Here is a 13,629-nt window from a genome sequence, read left to right as displayed (position 1 = left end):
AAGTGAGGAAAACAGGTTTGCAATCACAATGGAGTATCTTTCCGCATTGAGGAGCATGCAGCATATGGAGCAAACATTGCCAGGAAGATTGTCATTCATCTCTCCGTGTGTTAGGATGCGCTACGACTTTGCAGCCAGAATATTAATAGAAAAAAGCAAACAAGAGGGTTCTCCTCTCTTCCGAAAGGCATGATTAGAGTAGGAAACCCCTTAGGGGCAGAAACAGACAGTAAGCAGGTCGAGCAGGTCAACTCACAGGAAGCGAGAAGCAGGTGCCAGGAAGTCGTCTCAGTACCTTTTCACTATGGCTATGCTCCTCATTAAGTGTGGTGCTACTGCAAGTGTCAACCCCTGAATCTTTGACCTGTGGCTGGCACCACTCCGTGTCTTCGTCATAGCTGCACTGCCAAAATCGCACCACTGTCTTTCGCCTCTCAGACGGGGCGTAACTGATGTCCAAAAAATGTGCCTGCTCATTTGTTTTTCTTTTTCCCCTTTGAATGTTGCCTAAAAGTTATCTATGATATAAAAAAAGAGGAGAAACAAAACATGCAGAGGTGAATTAAACGAGGGGAAATGGGGTGAGAGGGTCACAAGCCTCACCATAGACATTGAGGAGGCCTCGCTATGCCAAGACGCATGGTCCCACCAGTGACCATCCATATCTCCTGAGGACAGCACAGTGAGAGGACACACACACACACTCGTGTCAACAAGATTTAACTTATACAGGCAAATACACAACATTAATATACACACACACTTTCTCTTAAGTCTCTTTTAAAGGAGTAGTTCACCAAAAATAAAAATGCTGTCATCATTTACTCACCCTCATGTCCTTGCACAACTGTTGTATAACTGTCTTTCTTCAGTAAAACACAAAAGGAGATATTTTAAAGAATGTACTAGCCATTGTCTTCCATACAATTACATTGAATGGGGACTAAAACTTGCATGTTTCAAAAGGATGTTCGAGATAGAAACTGAAATGCCTGATTCATGAATGGACCCTTCTTCAGAATCAGTTTATCTGGTTTACAAAGATTCAATTCATGATCTGGTTGCAGTGGTTAAGAACATTAATTAAAACTTGGGTCTGTTGCTTATACAAAGCTTTCACATGACTTGAAACACTGTCATGAGGACAACTTTTCTTATACTTTTATGGTGTTTTTGTGAAATCTTCAGTCTCCATTCATTGTAATTTCATAGAAAAATGTGCCAGTGTATTCTTTAAAGAAAAAAAAGAAAAAAACTTTTCTTTTCTCCACAGAAGAAAATCAGTCATACAGATTGGTGACTAAAGCATAAGGGTGACTAAACAATGACAGAACTGCCATTTTTGGGTCAATTATCCCTTTAAATGAACACATATAACAATTGATATCACTTTTCTTTAATATACACTTACCTATCCACAAAGGAAATGGAATGAAAGAACAAATACAGATATTTTAAAGTTGCATAGTGTTACATAAAAACCAGCATGAACTACAACACAACCAAAACTATAAGACAAACTCTGTTTTTCCAACAATTTGACAAAAAGAAAAGAAAAAAGACACACATATCAGCTGCCATACATCTAAATTCACTATTTCTGAAGACAGATAATCTTTCTGTTATAAAATCTTTATCTGGCTGGAGACACATAGACATTCAAATCTAGTGCTTAAATGATAATTAAAAGGCATCTTTTTTTCTGTTTGATATTATTCCATGCTGTTGCATAATGCACAAAATACCATAAAATGAATTTTCTGTTATGTAAACTACTTAACTACTTTATTAACATTAACTATACTATATTATAATTGAATTCCTGAAATGTTAAGCTACTTACAGTATAGCAAGGAATAGTTTAAGGCATAAAAACTGTAAAAACACAAAGGCCAGAAAGAGAGGTGTTCATCAATAAGAAAACATTTAAAATATAAACTGGCATGTTATAACATTAGTTAAAACAGAAGACAAAAAAAAATAAAGTTTACTTTCTCTATTCAAAAGCCAAGCATAGTGACTTCACTCTGTAATAGAGATTCAGCCAAATGATGGTGAGAAATACATTTTTTCCATTAAAAAGTAAAGTTTCCCAACTCATGCTAACACAAACTTTTCAATTGTGTTAGCATGACTGATAAATTGTATGACATTTCTACTCTTGTCTTGAAACTGGTTACTTAGGTTAGCAAGCAGATGGTTTTGCAATGGAGCAATACTGTACTGACACTCTCTTAGCAGTTCAAAACAAAGCACAAGGTCCAGTTCCAAGGTTCAAGTAAACCATCATCAAAATATTTGCTTGATATGTGCAAAATAAACTGGACTGGATCTAAGTACACTATTGTCATAGGATTCACTACATATGTGCAAAATAATAGTAGGAACAGTATATTTGATTAAGAAACCAAGCTGTAATTTACAAATTAAAAATATGGGTAACTTAACTTTAACAGCCATATTCAGTGCAGTTCCACAAAGGCACTATAATAAATGGATAAAATAAACTGTATCTTAGCATACAGCATGGGAACTTTAATATTGCAGAAGTCTGAATACTGCTGCCAACATTGCATCATCATGTCCCCAATTTCCCTGCCAGCATGCAATGATATCTGTATGCTACCATGAAAAAAATGAGCGTTGTAAAAGCTTACTTCTATAGAAATTACTTCTGCCTTAACATACACCATGCTTCACAAACCAAAAGCCTTTGCCATTTGCCCAAGCACCATGTATGGACCGTCTTCAGGAAAAAATCTGTTCTGTGCAGTCCCGATATATTGCTGATAATCCCTCTTTGCTGCACCACCCCTTCCAAACCTTGGCAAATTAAAGTTCTGCAAAGCTGATTTACTTGACTACGTCCACCGGGACAATGACTAGAACTCAACTGCAGCTCTTCAAATCACACTTGGGTCAGTACTTAAAGGTCTTGCACATCCCCTTCAAGGAAGATGCCAAACCCAAATGTTTGCCATTTTTTCATTGCCTCTCACCTTGTCGTTATCTTTCCCTCTCTCTATCTCCTTGCACTGAAATGGAGTTTATGCCTTAGAATAATGAGCTTATCATTATTCTTGTAAGCCAGCTCAAATACCCTGCCCTTCATAGTCCCCACAACTCAACAGACTGTTTGCCGGACTGATCCCTGACTCCAAGAAGTCTCCCCTACAGTTTGCTCAAGGCCCCATGAAAGCAAGCATTGGGATCAAACGCTTGCACCCAACCAATAGAACTATTGCTTTCCTTGCACCCAACCAATAGAACGTTTCTTTCCAACCCTTCTGGTTGGTGGTTTTACACAAAAGTGAAAGTTCAGAGCAAACAAGTTAGAAGTCTTCACTCCAAAGCATACAACTCCAGAACCGTCAATGTTCCAAGTGTCAGTTAGGTGAAATATTGACTTACCACCATTTTCCCAGGCTTCACACAGCGTAGCGTCTTGGTGTGTCTCCACTACTTTGACCAAATCCTTTTCTCTTTCTGCAGGTGGGGAGGGAATTGAGTACTTTGAACCAATCAGGTTAGGTTGTCACTGACTGACTGACATATGTACAATGGCACCTGATGGAAGGATAAGCTTGTCAGAGATCAAGCTCCTTCCTGTCTACAGCCGACCTCCTACTGAGGTCAGAAGGAGTGACTGAATGTCTGCAATACTTGTGGCACCTCTAGAGTTTAAAATTTGATGCTGCATCGAGAATTTTGGGAAACATCCATTGCTTGTACAAACACCAACATGGTTAACCCACTGATTCAACAAAACCAAACAAGCACTGGGATTTGGCGTTTGCTGGGGTTTGTTGGGGTGGTGTGAACTAGTCATTTTGTGTCCTACATTCTTCTGTTTCACTGTAGCCTCTTGAGTGCATTAAGTAGCTATAGTGGAGAGGTAGTCATGACAGATGCGCTGGTGCAATTTCACCCTTTACCAGTGCCCTCCACTGCAAAGCTGCTGGGACTCCCTGTTTCTACAGATAGAGGAAAGATCTGGGGAGCACTCTTGCTCCTGTGCAAAAAGGCTTATCCAGTTGAGCTTATTGTGACCCTGACAACATCAGAGCTTTTAGGGGAGGGGCCAGAGAATATCTTACATGGTAGAACAAAAAGGAGGAAGAGGAAGGACAAGTACTTCATGGATAGCAAAGACAGTATTCCATATTCCAAAACAGTTCCTCACACTTGTGTGGTGCGAAACTACTGTCAGATCCAATACAGTCGGCACAGCATCGTCTTTTAGTTTCAATCTCTCTGAAAATCCCACGTAAAATTGTGCCTTGTTTGTAGATGAAAACACAACAAAATTAAGTGAACAAAGGAAAAAGTTATTACTGATGCGATCTGGAACTTCATAAAAAAAAAATTCATCCACTCTTTCCTAATGTTGGGATCAGAAAGAAGGTAGAGTAAAGACTCTATATGTCCACAGCTAGGCACTGCACACCATCTCGTTGTCTTTGGAGCATCTTTATCATTTGGTTTCTGTGTTTTGCCTCTTTACCTGCATTTGCCTCTCTTGTCATTTACGCTGAATGCATGAATCGGTGGGCGGAGCTAAGCAGGAAGTGATGTAGAAGCAGGTATTGATCTACTTCTGCAGAGGCGGGGTTTAGCCACGCGATTACGTCATAGAGCGGCACATTCAACAAGCTGTCCTTTTGGCAAATTAGCTTCGTTAAAAATTGTTTTTAGACTAAAGAGGAAGTTTTGAGTTCTGAAACTTACAGGATGTTTTTATAGTACAATGACCTTGCATATGTCAAAAAATCAAGGGAATTTTGATTTCTCAGTTCACTGACCCCTTTTACTTGTTCCATCCTAAAGTCACCCTGAAGTGCTGCATATTTTGAATATCTCTCTTTTTTGACAGATCCAGTTCAGGTCATGGAGTACTCTACTACTCAGTTAATTCAGGTGTGTTAAATAAAGAAAACTTTCAAAATGTGCAAATCTTGAGAGATTCATTTTGAAAATCTTGGCTGTATAACAAATGAAGAAACATGGGCATGGCTGAAAAATGCAATATGATTATACATTTGAATTCTCTGAATCTTAAAGTTGCTAAGATTCATTTTAGCTATAAAACATGTCAAGATTTTTCCAGCATATCTTTTCCAAGGAATGAGTTCATCCATAGTTCTTTGTAAAACCTACAGAGCATCACATCATCAGGTCAGTTGAGGTCATAGTAATATGCTAATTTTAAATGTCCCACAGCAAAAGCTATAGAAATGCATATTCTAACAGGATAACAGGAATCAACTTAACAATGAATGGTAATGTATGACCTGTATCCCCATTCACATCGTAGTATCTTCAGCCTGGCTTGCATTACATAATTAAACCTCCCTGAATAATGCAACACCCTCTATGGTTTAAAATCCTGGTCATGTGACTCACAAGTAATTGCCAGGATCAGAGGATTTCCCTTTGCCTTAAGTGCAGTTTTAAACTGAATTTAGAGGTGAAAGGTCACCGAATAAATTACACGTTACAACTGATCTGAAGAATCCCAGAGCACAGAGACTAAAACATTACATAAAACACTAAAACAGAATTACCAAGAGAACTGACACTTTTGCTGAATCTGAGATCAATGTAACAACTTTGCAAGTCTTTAAACTTCATCTTCTCATCTTTTGAATTCTCATCTAATTGTGTTGAGAATATTAACTCAGGGATTACTGTTACAAGCAGAAATTGTACAATCACAATGGTTAATGGTTAATATTCAACAGTGAGCTTTTAACAATGATTAATTCTACAGTGCAGTTTGCATAAAACAGAACTGACTCAGTAACATGACATCATAACCCACAGCATCATAACTCTGACCCAGGGGTGTCAAACTCAGATCCTTGGGGGCCACAGCCCTGCAGAATTTACCTTCAAACCTAATTAAACACGCCTGATCCAGCTAATCAAGTCCTTCAGGCATATTTGAAAACTATATGGTATGTGTGTTGGAACTAGGCATGGGCTGGTATGAGATTTTAAGCAAAAATATCACATGTTTCACGGTATCACGGTATTGTCATTAAAGCTCTGAAATGTGTTATTTTTAAATGACTGGATAAAAAATAATTAAATAAATACATTTCCGCTGAACACAATATATATTGTTTTATTTATTTTGTTTTAATATATTTTCATACAGAATATTAGGAACAGTCAAATTTGTTTACTTTTTCTTTGATTTGTTTCCTAAAAAGACGAAAATTAAAGACTGACATCTTTATTTTACCTAAATCTGTAATTGTTGTTACTTAATTTTAGTTATATAATTCATATACATACCATTTATATAATTTCAAATCATATAGTGATATAATCTTATATACATAATTTAATTTTAAAATAACCCAATTTGAAGCAAAAACAGAATGTTCTGACTAGCTTTGTGAAATTATACTACATGCCTGAAGGAAGCAAACAGCTTTCTATATTGAGAACAGTATTGAGGATTTTCTTCCAATAGTTTGTGCATCATGAACTGTGAGTGATCTGCCTGCTACAGTATTTTTCTCTGCGCATCCGTATTCAGAGTTTCTGGCCTGTGTTAACTGGTGTTTACAGACTTCATATTTTCACATAAATGACATTTTGGAAAATGATTGCTTTGCAGCACAGTTTGTGCAAGTCCAGAAGATACGAGTTGCAATAAGACAAAAAACTAGAGATTTCTGATTCATGAACGAGTCGTTCTTTTGAACTGGTTCTTTTGGACACGTTCGACATACTGAGAACCAATAAGCTGGAGATACTGAGCATGCGTGAAGCTAAAACTGATGTTGTGCTGATATTATGAGCGTGAGTGAATTGAACGAGGGGGCAAATTTGAAGGAATTAAGTTTATTTAACAGATGAAACTTACTGGAAAGTGCAAATGCAACTATATTAAACAACAGTTTAACATGATGAACATGCAACAACTGTTCAGTCAAAATGTAAATTCATATTACTATTTACTATTGTGTATGCACGTTATATTTTAAGCTTTATGAGCTGGATTTCTGTACGGTTAATGTTATCTTGTTATTATTACAAATTACTTTATTTGAATGTGTTTGAACGTTTTTTGTTTTGCCGGGGTGATAGAATTGACGTCATTACGTGATGACGTAAAAGAACCGGTGAACTGTTATTTTGAACCGGTTCACTAAAACAAACTGTCCGAAACAACCGGTTCGCAGACTTCCCATCACTTCCAATGGCCGGTTGCCCATCACGTAAGTTTCAGGGGCAGCTCCTTAAGTTCGGTCATCCTACACACATGTGACTGACCTGAGGGATTCCTACACTTTCAGTCTTCAAAGAGACGTTAAAAACAGTGCATACTGCAGCAACGGTATAACGCAAAATATTAGTGGTTTTGAAACTTTCAAATCGCAGTATACCTTGAAACCTGTAATCGTCCCATGTCTAGTTGGAGCAGGTTTGGAACAAAACTCTGCAAGGCTCTGACCCTCCAGGAACTGAGTTTGACATTTCGCTTTAACCTCACCATCAACAATTCTCTTATTTAAAGGGTTATTTCACCCTAAAAATGAACATTCAGTCATTGTTCCATGCTGTCCAAACCTGTAAGCCACCCTAATGTCGTTCTGAAGATGAACAAAGGTATTATGGGTTTGGAAAGACATGAGGGTGAGTAATTGATGACAGACTTTACATTTTAGGGTAACTATCTTTTAAGAGGTAGAATCGAGAAGAACCAATAAAGAGTAACCAAAGTCATCTAGGACATGGGTCTCCAACCCTTCCTGCAGAGTTCAGCTACAACCCAAATCAAATGCACCTGAACCAGCTAATCAAGGTGTTCAGGGTTCCTGAAAACTGACAGGCAGTTGTGTTAAAGCAGGATTAGAACTGAAGTCTGCAGGAAAGTAGTTCTCCAGGATTAGGGTTGGAGACCCCTGATCTAGGATGTCAAACCACAAGATTATGGCTTGTGCTTAAAAGGTGCACACAGGCTGCATCCAAAATAGCATAATTCCCTACTATATAGTAGATGAAAAGCAGTATTAGAAAAGAGTAGTATGTGCAAATTCACAAAACAGTGGATGCAAATTCTCCAGATGACCTAATGCTTCCGGCGAGACTCTGAAGTGTGTATATGATGGACAATTTACTATCCTGTGAGGCCACAGGAGGAGATGCTTGTGGTAGGTCACATGACAATGACAATATGCCAAGTGGATTATATTCATACTACACAAATTCATACTATTTAGAACATACTTTTTAACGGTTGCAAAGTAGTTACTTTTTCAAAAAAGGAGTATACAATTTTGGCTGGAGTAAGTAATGATTATGTTTATGTTTCACTGGCTCTAAATAATCCATACAACAGCACTGAAGCAACATGGTGGTTACCATAAAGGCACAGCTCTTTCTAGGAAACAAATATAACTTTGGAATCACATCTGAGATACCCAAAACAAACTTTTCTCCCTAAAACATTGCAACTTTTATCAATCAGCAATTCAATAATGTAATTCACAGTCAGCAGTTTACCTTTTTCGCTGATGGATTCGCTCTCCAGCTCCACGTCCTCACAGCTTGTGTACTCTGGCGTGGTGGCCAACTCCTCCTCTGAGCTGCTGAAGCTGCCCATGGTTCTGAGCTTGCCAAGGCGTTTGCTGCGGTGTGGTCGAGGTGGAGGAGGCCGAACCGACTCAGACTGGTCTGAGCTTAGAGAGTCGTTTCGTAGCATGCTATCCATTTTGTCCCGTTTGTTCCTGTGCATAGCTGAGCTAGGGTCCAAGTGGTGCTGTTGGAGTATGGGTTTCCTCGTTGGCTCCGCCAGTCCTCTGCGACTATCACCGAGCACAGGGCTGCAACGTGGTGTTGGTGGGCTATGATTCGACATCCGATGTCCCATTGAGCTCCTGTCCATGGAGTACGAGCGTTGACTTGGGCCTCCCAACAGAGGGAGGCGTGACTGCCGTCCACCAGGCCCATGCAGAGGCTCGTCAAGTTCTGAATAGGCGAACGAGACGTCACTATGACGCCGCTCGTGCCGAGCCCGTGACACCTGGGCATGGATGCGCATCTGCTCCTCGTAGGGCTGGGGTTTGACTGGGTAGCGCGCCAGATTGGGGTCGCTGCGGTATCGGGCCAGGTATTCCTCCTCACGGCGTCTTTGGAGTTCATAGTCTTCTAGCTTGCCATCCAAACGCTGGCCTTGAGAGTGCCAGCGTCCTTGACTGTCTTGATAACTGCCCAGCTCATTGTACATTCTTGAACTCCTCGGCGAATGGCCAGGATCACGTCCGTAGTCGGACGGAGAGCGGGGCATGCCACCTTCAGCCGGGGCATACTGCAGTCCTCCTTCTCCCTCCCTTTGGTTATATGCTGCGTTGGGGTCCTTGGATGCTGATGGGCTTCTGTTTCTAAGAATGTAAAAGGAAATAAGGTCAATGTGAGTGGTCAATTCAGTGAGGTCACAAGTCACAAATTAGCTCCATTTATCTTCAATTGTTTCATACTAAGGTTGTACAAAGCTACATACATTCAAAATTACCAAGAAGTGATTTGTTTGAACAAATATTCCGCCTAAAAATGAAATCATATTAAACAGTTGTGGTCAGTGCAATGACATATTGCACAAAAACGCTTTCGGTGAACTCAGCTTGAGTCCATTCTTGAGATCCTTTCCCAGTCCTGTTACTCACTGATATTACTGACCTATAATAAAATAAAATCATAAATGCCAAACATAACTTTTTATAAGCATTTATGTACTTTTTTTTTTATAAATATATTATTTAAACATGTTTAACATGATAATTTTAACACAATTACCATACTTATGTAATTATTTCTTGATTTTCTTTCTAAATAGTCATCAAAAATCACAAGATTAATCATGATTAGTTTTGTGCATATAGCTTTGTTGGGGTTCAGATTTCATTTGAAAATATTTCTCCAGTTTTCACTTCTAACATTGTATTTAAATTACAATTTAAATTAAAATTAAAGTATTTTTTCTTTAATACATTTTTACTTTAATACAGTTACAGTTTAGAAGCAAAAGCACATGTTTTTCCTCACACTGATTAAATTAGTATTTAAACCTAAAAATAAAGCTGCTGTTATATTCCATTTACATTAATTTTGCAAGAGGATTATCATATTTGGGGTTTTGGCATAAAAAAAGCCCTGAATGAACATGCCATCTTGATCCATTCCTAATTTGTGCCTCCCACTCTCTTTCTAGTCCCTCAGGCTGACACCAACTAAACTGTTCAAGGCCACCAGTCACCTCAAGTTCACTGGCCATGAGTCCATCCCCGCTTGGATTCAGGACTCTCTTGTTTAAGCAGGCATACGTCAACAAGCATCACTGCTGTCCGTGCCCTGGAGCTCTTTCATCGTGAGAAACCCACAGGAGCTGTAAAGCTCTGTGAGAATGGCCAGTTGGATCGAGTTTGGTGGTCTAGGACCTGTCTGCCATAGCAGACCTTTGTGCCATGGCTTTCATAGTGGTTAACCTGTAAGGGCAGAGTGTCCGGCTCTTGCCAGAGTCATGAGGGGAAGTGTGTCACACTGAGTCAGAGAAACACTGCAGTGCCAAGACAGAGCCAGATGCATTTAGTTACCTCCCTTTCTGACTCTCTCTCATTAACTATGTTTTATCACACCAGCCAGTCTCTCTTCAGCAGTTGGAAAGAGATTGTTAAAGTAAACATCACTTTTACTATTGCCCATACTTATGGTTTGTGATTTGAACAAAACCATAACTTTAAAGTCAGTGTAAAGGCAATTCATAGAATTGTTTCTAAACACATTTTAAATGTCATGTATGTATTGCTGAAACACATTACAAAGACTGTGAACCATGTAGTACTGAATTGTGGAGTTAGACCATTAAATAGTTTTCCCCCATTTTTGTGTTCAGGATGTTTTTTTTGGGAGGCTGAAATCAAGTCTCGATTACACACTGGAGCCACCAAGCATGGCCCCTCCCCAAAGCTATAAGAGGTGTGTTCAACTTAAAGAAGCACTGCTCAGGCCGATCTGCATTTGACATCAAATTACAGTGAGAACTATAGAGAGCAGACAGATGCTTTTGCTTTCGAATTGTTGTCTTTGTACTTTAATGTCATAAGCTTATCGGCCTGCGCAGCGCTGCTTCACTATCAGAGAAAAAGGTGCAAAAGCTATCACTGGGGCGGTACCTTTTTAAAAGGCACATCTTTTCAGCGCCAACAGAGGACATGCCCCCAGTATTTGAGAGCAGAGAATTTTATTATTTCAGTCAGTTTCCACAGCAACATCTCTTATTTAAATTTAACTTAAACTTATAACATAAAATAATAATAATAATAATAATAATTCAAACTAAATGTAAAAGTTTTAACTAAAATTTTAATAATAAAAAAACATAAATAAATAAAAAATAATCATCTCTCATTTCAATTTTGTTTAACTTGATGCAAAAAAAACTGAAACTGAAATAAAATGTTATAAAACTTGGACTTGGACTAATTTGAATGTAAAACTTTCTAAACAAAAAAACCTTAATAATATGTTAATAATACTAAAATAATTGTTCTATTGTTACTTTTCAACGAAATTGGACCAGACTGGTGGATGGAAACATCCCGTAGACCTACACTAATCTAAAACTCCATCTGCAACTCACTATAAAGCACTGAGAACCACACAGAAACGCCATAACAACCACCTATAATACCTTAGCATTATAGTGCTGGCTTTTGCATGGGCGAACATCTTATTTTTATTGACACGGGCAATACATCATTAAATGATTGTGCAGAGTCAGCAGCACTGCCATATTGAGCTGCACCATATTCCAGCAGTAAATGATTGCTGAATGTCTACATGTAAATGTGACATCATCCATTCTGTCATCATATGCAATGCTGCAATGTTAAACAATGAAGTGATATCATTCCTTGATTTGTGCCTGTCACCTCTGTGCGAAGCACTATGAGTTTCTCAAACAGAGCAGCCCGACACACAGATAAAGCATAGCAGCAGAAACAAAACTCCAAGACGAAATCATTACAACATGTTTGCTTTGAAATAAAAGCCATTTTGCTCACAGCTGAGACTAGAGTTTGCACATAATGGTATTTTCTGTTTGCCATATATCAGCTCACCCCACAAAATAACAAAATATTGCAATACACTACTGAAATGGACATGGAAGTAAAGATCCCAAAAAAATACAAACAATGTCACTACATATTTTAGCATCCAAAATGATCTGATTCAACATATGTTTGCCATCAATTATGTTCATTAAGTAAAGGCCATGAAGCTATTTAAATATACAAAAAATGTTAATAGTAATCATAGTAATAAGTTCACATATGGTATCTGTGAAAACCCCATAACAGTAGTAAAAGTATTAATCTAATTCTTCTTATTATTAATCTTACAGCCCCCTAGTTTTTGAACAGTAGTGTATATATTACAATAATAAGTATATTATATAGTAATATGTCGTGTTCACATTCAGGACATTGATATATTGCATAGAAAGGTACTCAAACCTATAATGATGCTGAAAACAGCATCATAATGAGACAAAAAGTGGAATACAAACAGAATAAGTGTTCATTCTATATCCACAGCATGTCATCACAAGATGCAAACAGCCCTAAAGCTCAAGCATGATAATCTTTCCCAAATGTACGGCCAGTTCTGTGCAGGAATTACTCAGTTATAATTACTTCTCAAGGAACATCTGCACGCATGTCACAAAACTGTCAACTAAGCAGCATTCAGTGAGAAGCATTCACACGAATGCTGCACCGGCAAAAAAATTAAATAAAAAGCCTCCATGGCCGAGCGCATCATGCATGCACGCACCTGTCACACAAGATCTGCACATCTGGGCTGCGGATGCAAGCATGTCGACCATGCGGCTGCATCAACCTCAAATCCCTGTTTGAGCGCTGAACCGCACCACACACCGCTGAAGGGGCAGAAGAAGTCCAGCTGGGGTAAAACCAGGTCAGGGCTACTGGAAACACATGCACTAGTCATGTAGTACAGCAGCTGCTAGCTTAGCACATCCACTATCCTCCTCAGCAAGCTCTTGCACACAGAGGCGTTACGTTCCCAGAAATACGCAGGCCACACCAGTCAGTTCTAGAAAGCCGAAGCAGGCCGAGAGGCGCCGAGGAGTGCCGAGAGGCCGAACACACAAGGAGCAAAGACTTCTGGGAGTGGAGAGCGGTGTTACCGTTTAATGCTGTTATCACAGGCTGTATATAGCTGGAGGTCAAGCACGACTTTACCCTGCAAGGAGGATTATGGTACTTAGCTGATTACTGGCTGCATGGCGGTTATTGCTTAGCAGTCGTACAGCCCGGGAACTCCTTCTCCGAGCGCAAGACTGGATTTCAGCATAATCATCTTCCTCTTTGCCCCGGCAAACTCCAGGAACAAAGCGGGAACAGTATCCCAGTCAAATAAACCTCTCTCGATATGATGTATCAGCATGTATAAATTGGCTGTCTCAGCATGTGTGCAGTGAATGCAAGTGTGTGGGGGTGCATTTCCTTGAGCTCTGAGCGCATGTGGGCGATCAAGTATGTGTGTGTTCACAAATATTCATAGATCCAGTGTGTGTTGAGGTGTGTGTGC

General features: G+C 39.1%; 1 protein-coding gene across 4 annotated transcripts in view; it reads right to left on the bottom strand.

Moving 5' to 3' along the window:
* Nucleotides 1-13,629, bottom strand: part of LOC132104500 (regulating synaptic membrane exocytosis protein 2-like) — a 147,422-nt gene that overhangs the window by 75,975 nt on the left and 57,818 nt on the right. For all 4 annotated transcript variants that reach the window (XM_059510013.1, XM_059510014.1, XM_059510011.1 and 1 more), the window contains exons 6-7: nucleotides 8,521-9,398; nucleotides 296-507 (exon numbers count right to left, since the gene is read on the bottom strand). In XM_059510013.1, coding sequence (XP_059365996.1) covers nucleotides 296-507; nucleotides 8,521-9,398 — 1,090 coding nt within the window. The remainder of the gene's footprint in view (nucleotides 1-295; nucleotides 508-8,520; nucleotides 9,399-13,629) is intronic.

The sequence above is a fragment of the Carassius carassius genome, chromosome 25 (genome assembly GCF_963082965.1).
Source record: "Carassius carassius chromosome 25, fCarCar2.1, whole genome shotgun sequence".
In the NCBI taxonomy this organism is placed as follows: domain Eukaryota; kingdom Metazoa; phylum Chordata; class Actinopteri; order Cypriniformes; family Cyprinidae; genus Carassius; species Carassius carassius.
Note: the sequence above shows the minus strand (reverse complement) of the source record. Positions and strands in the feature narration are given on the sequence as shown.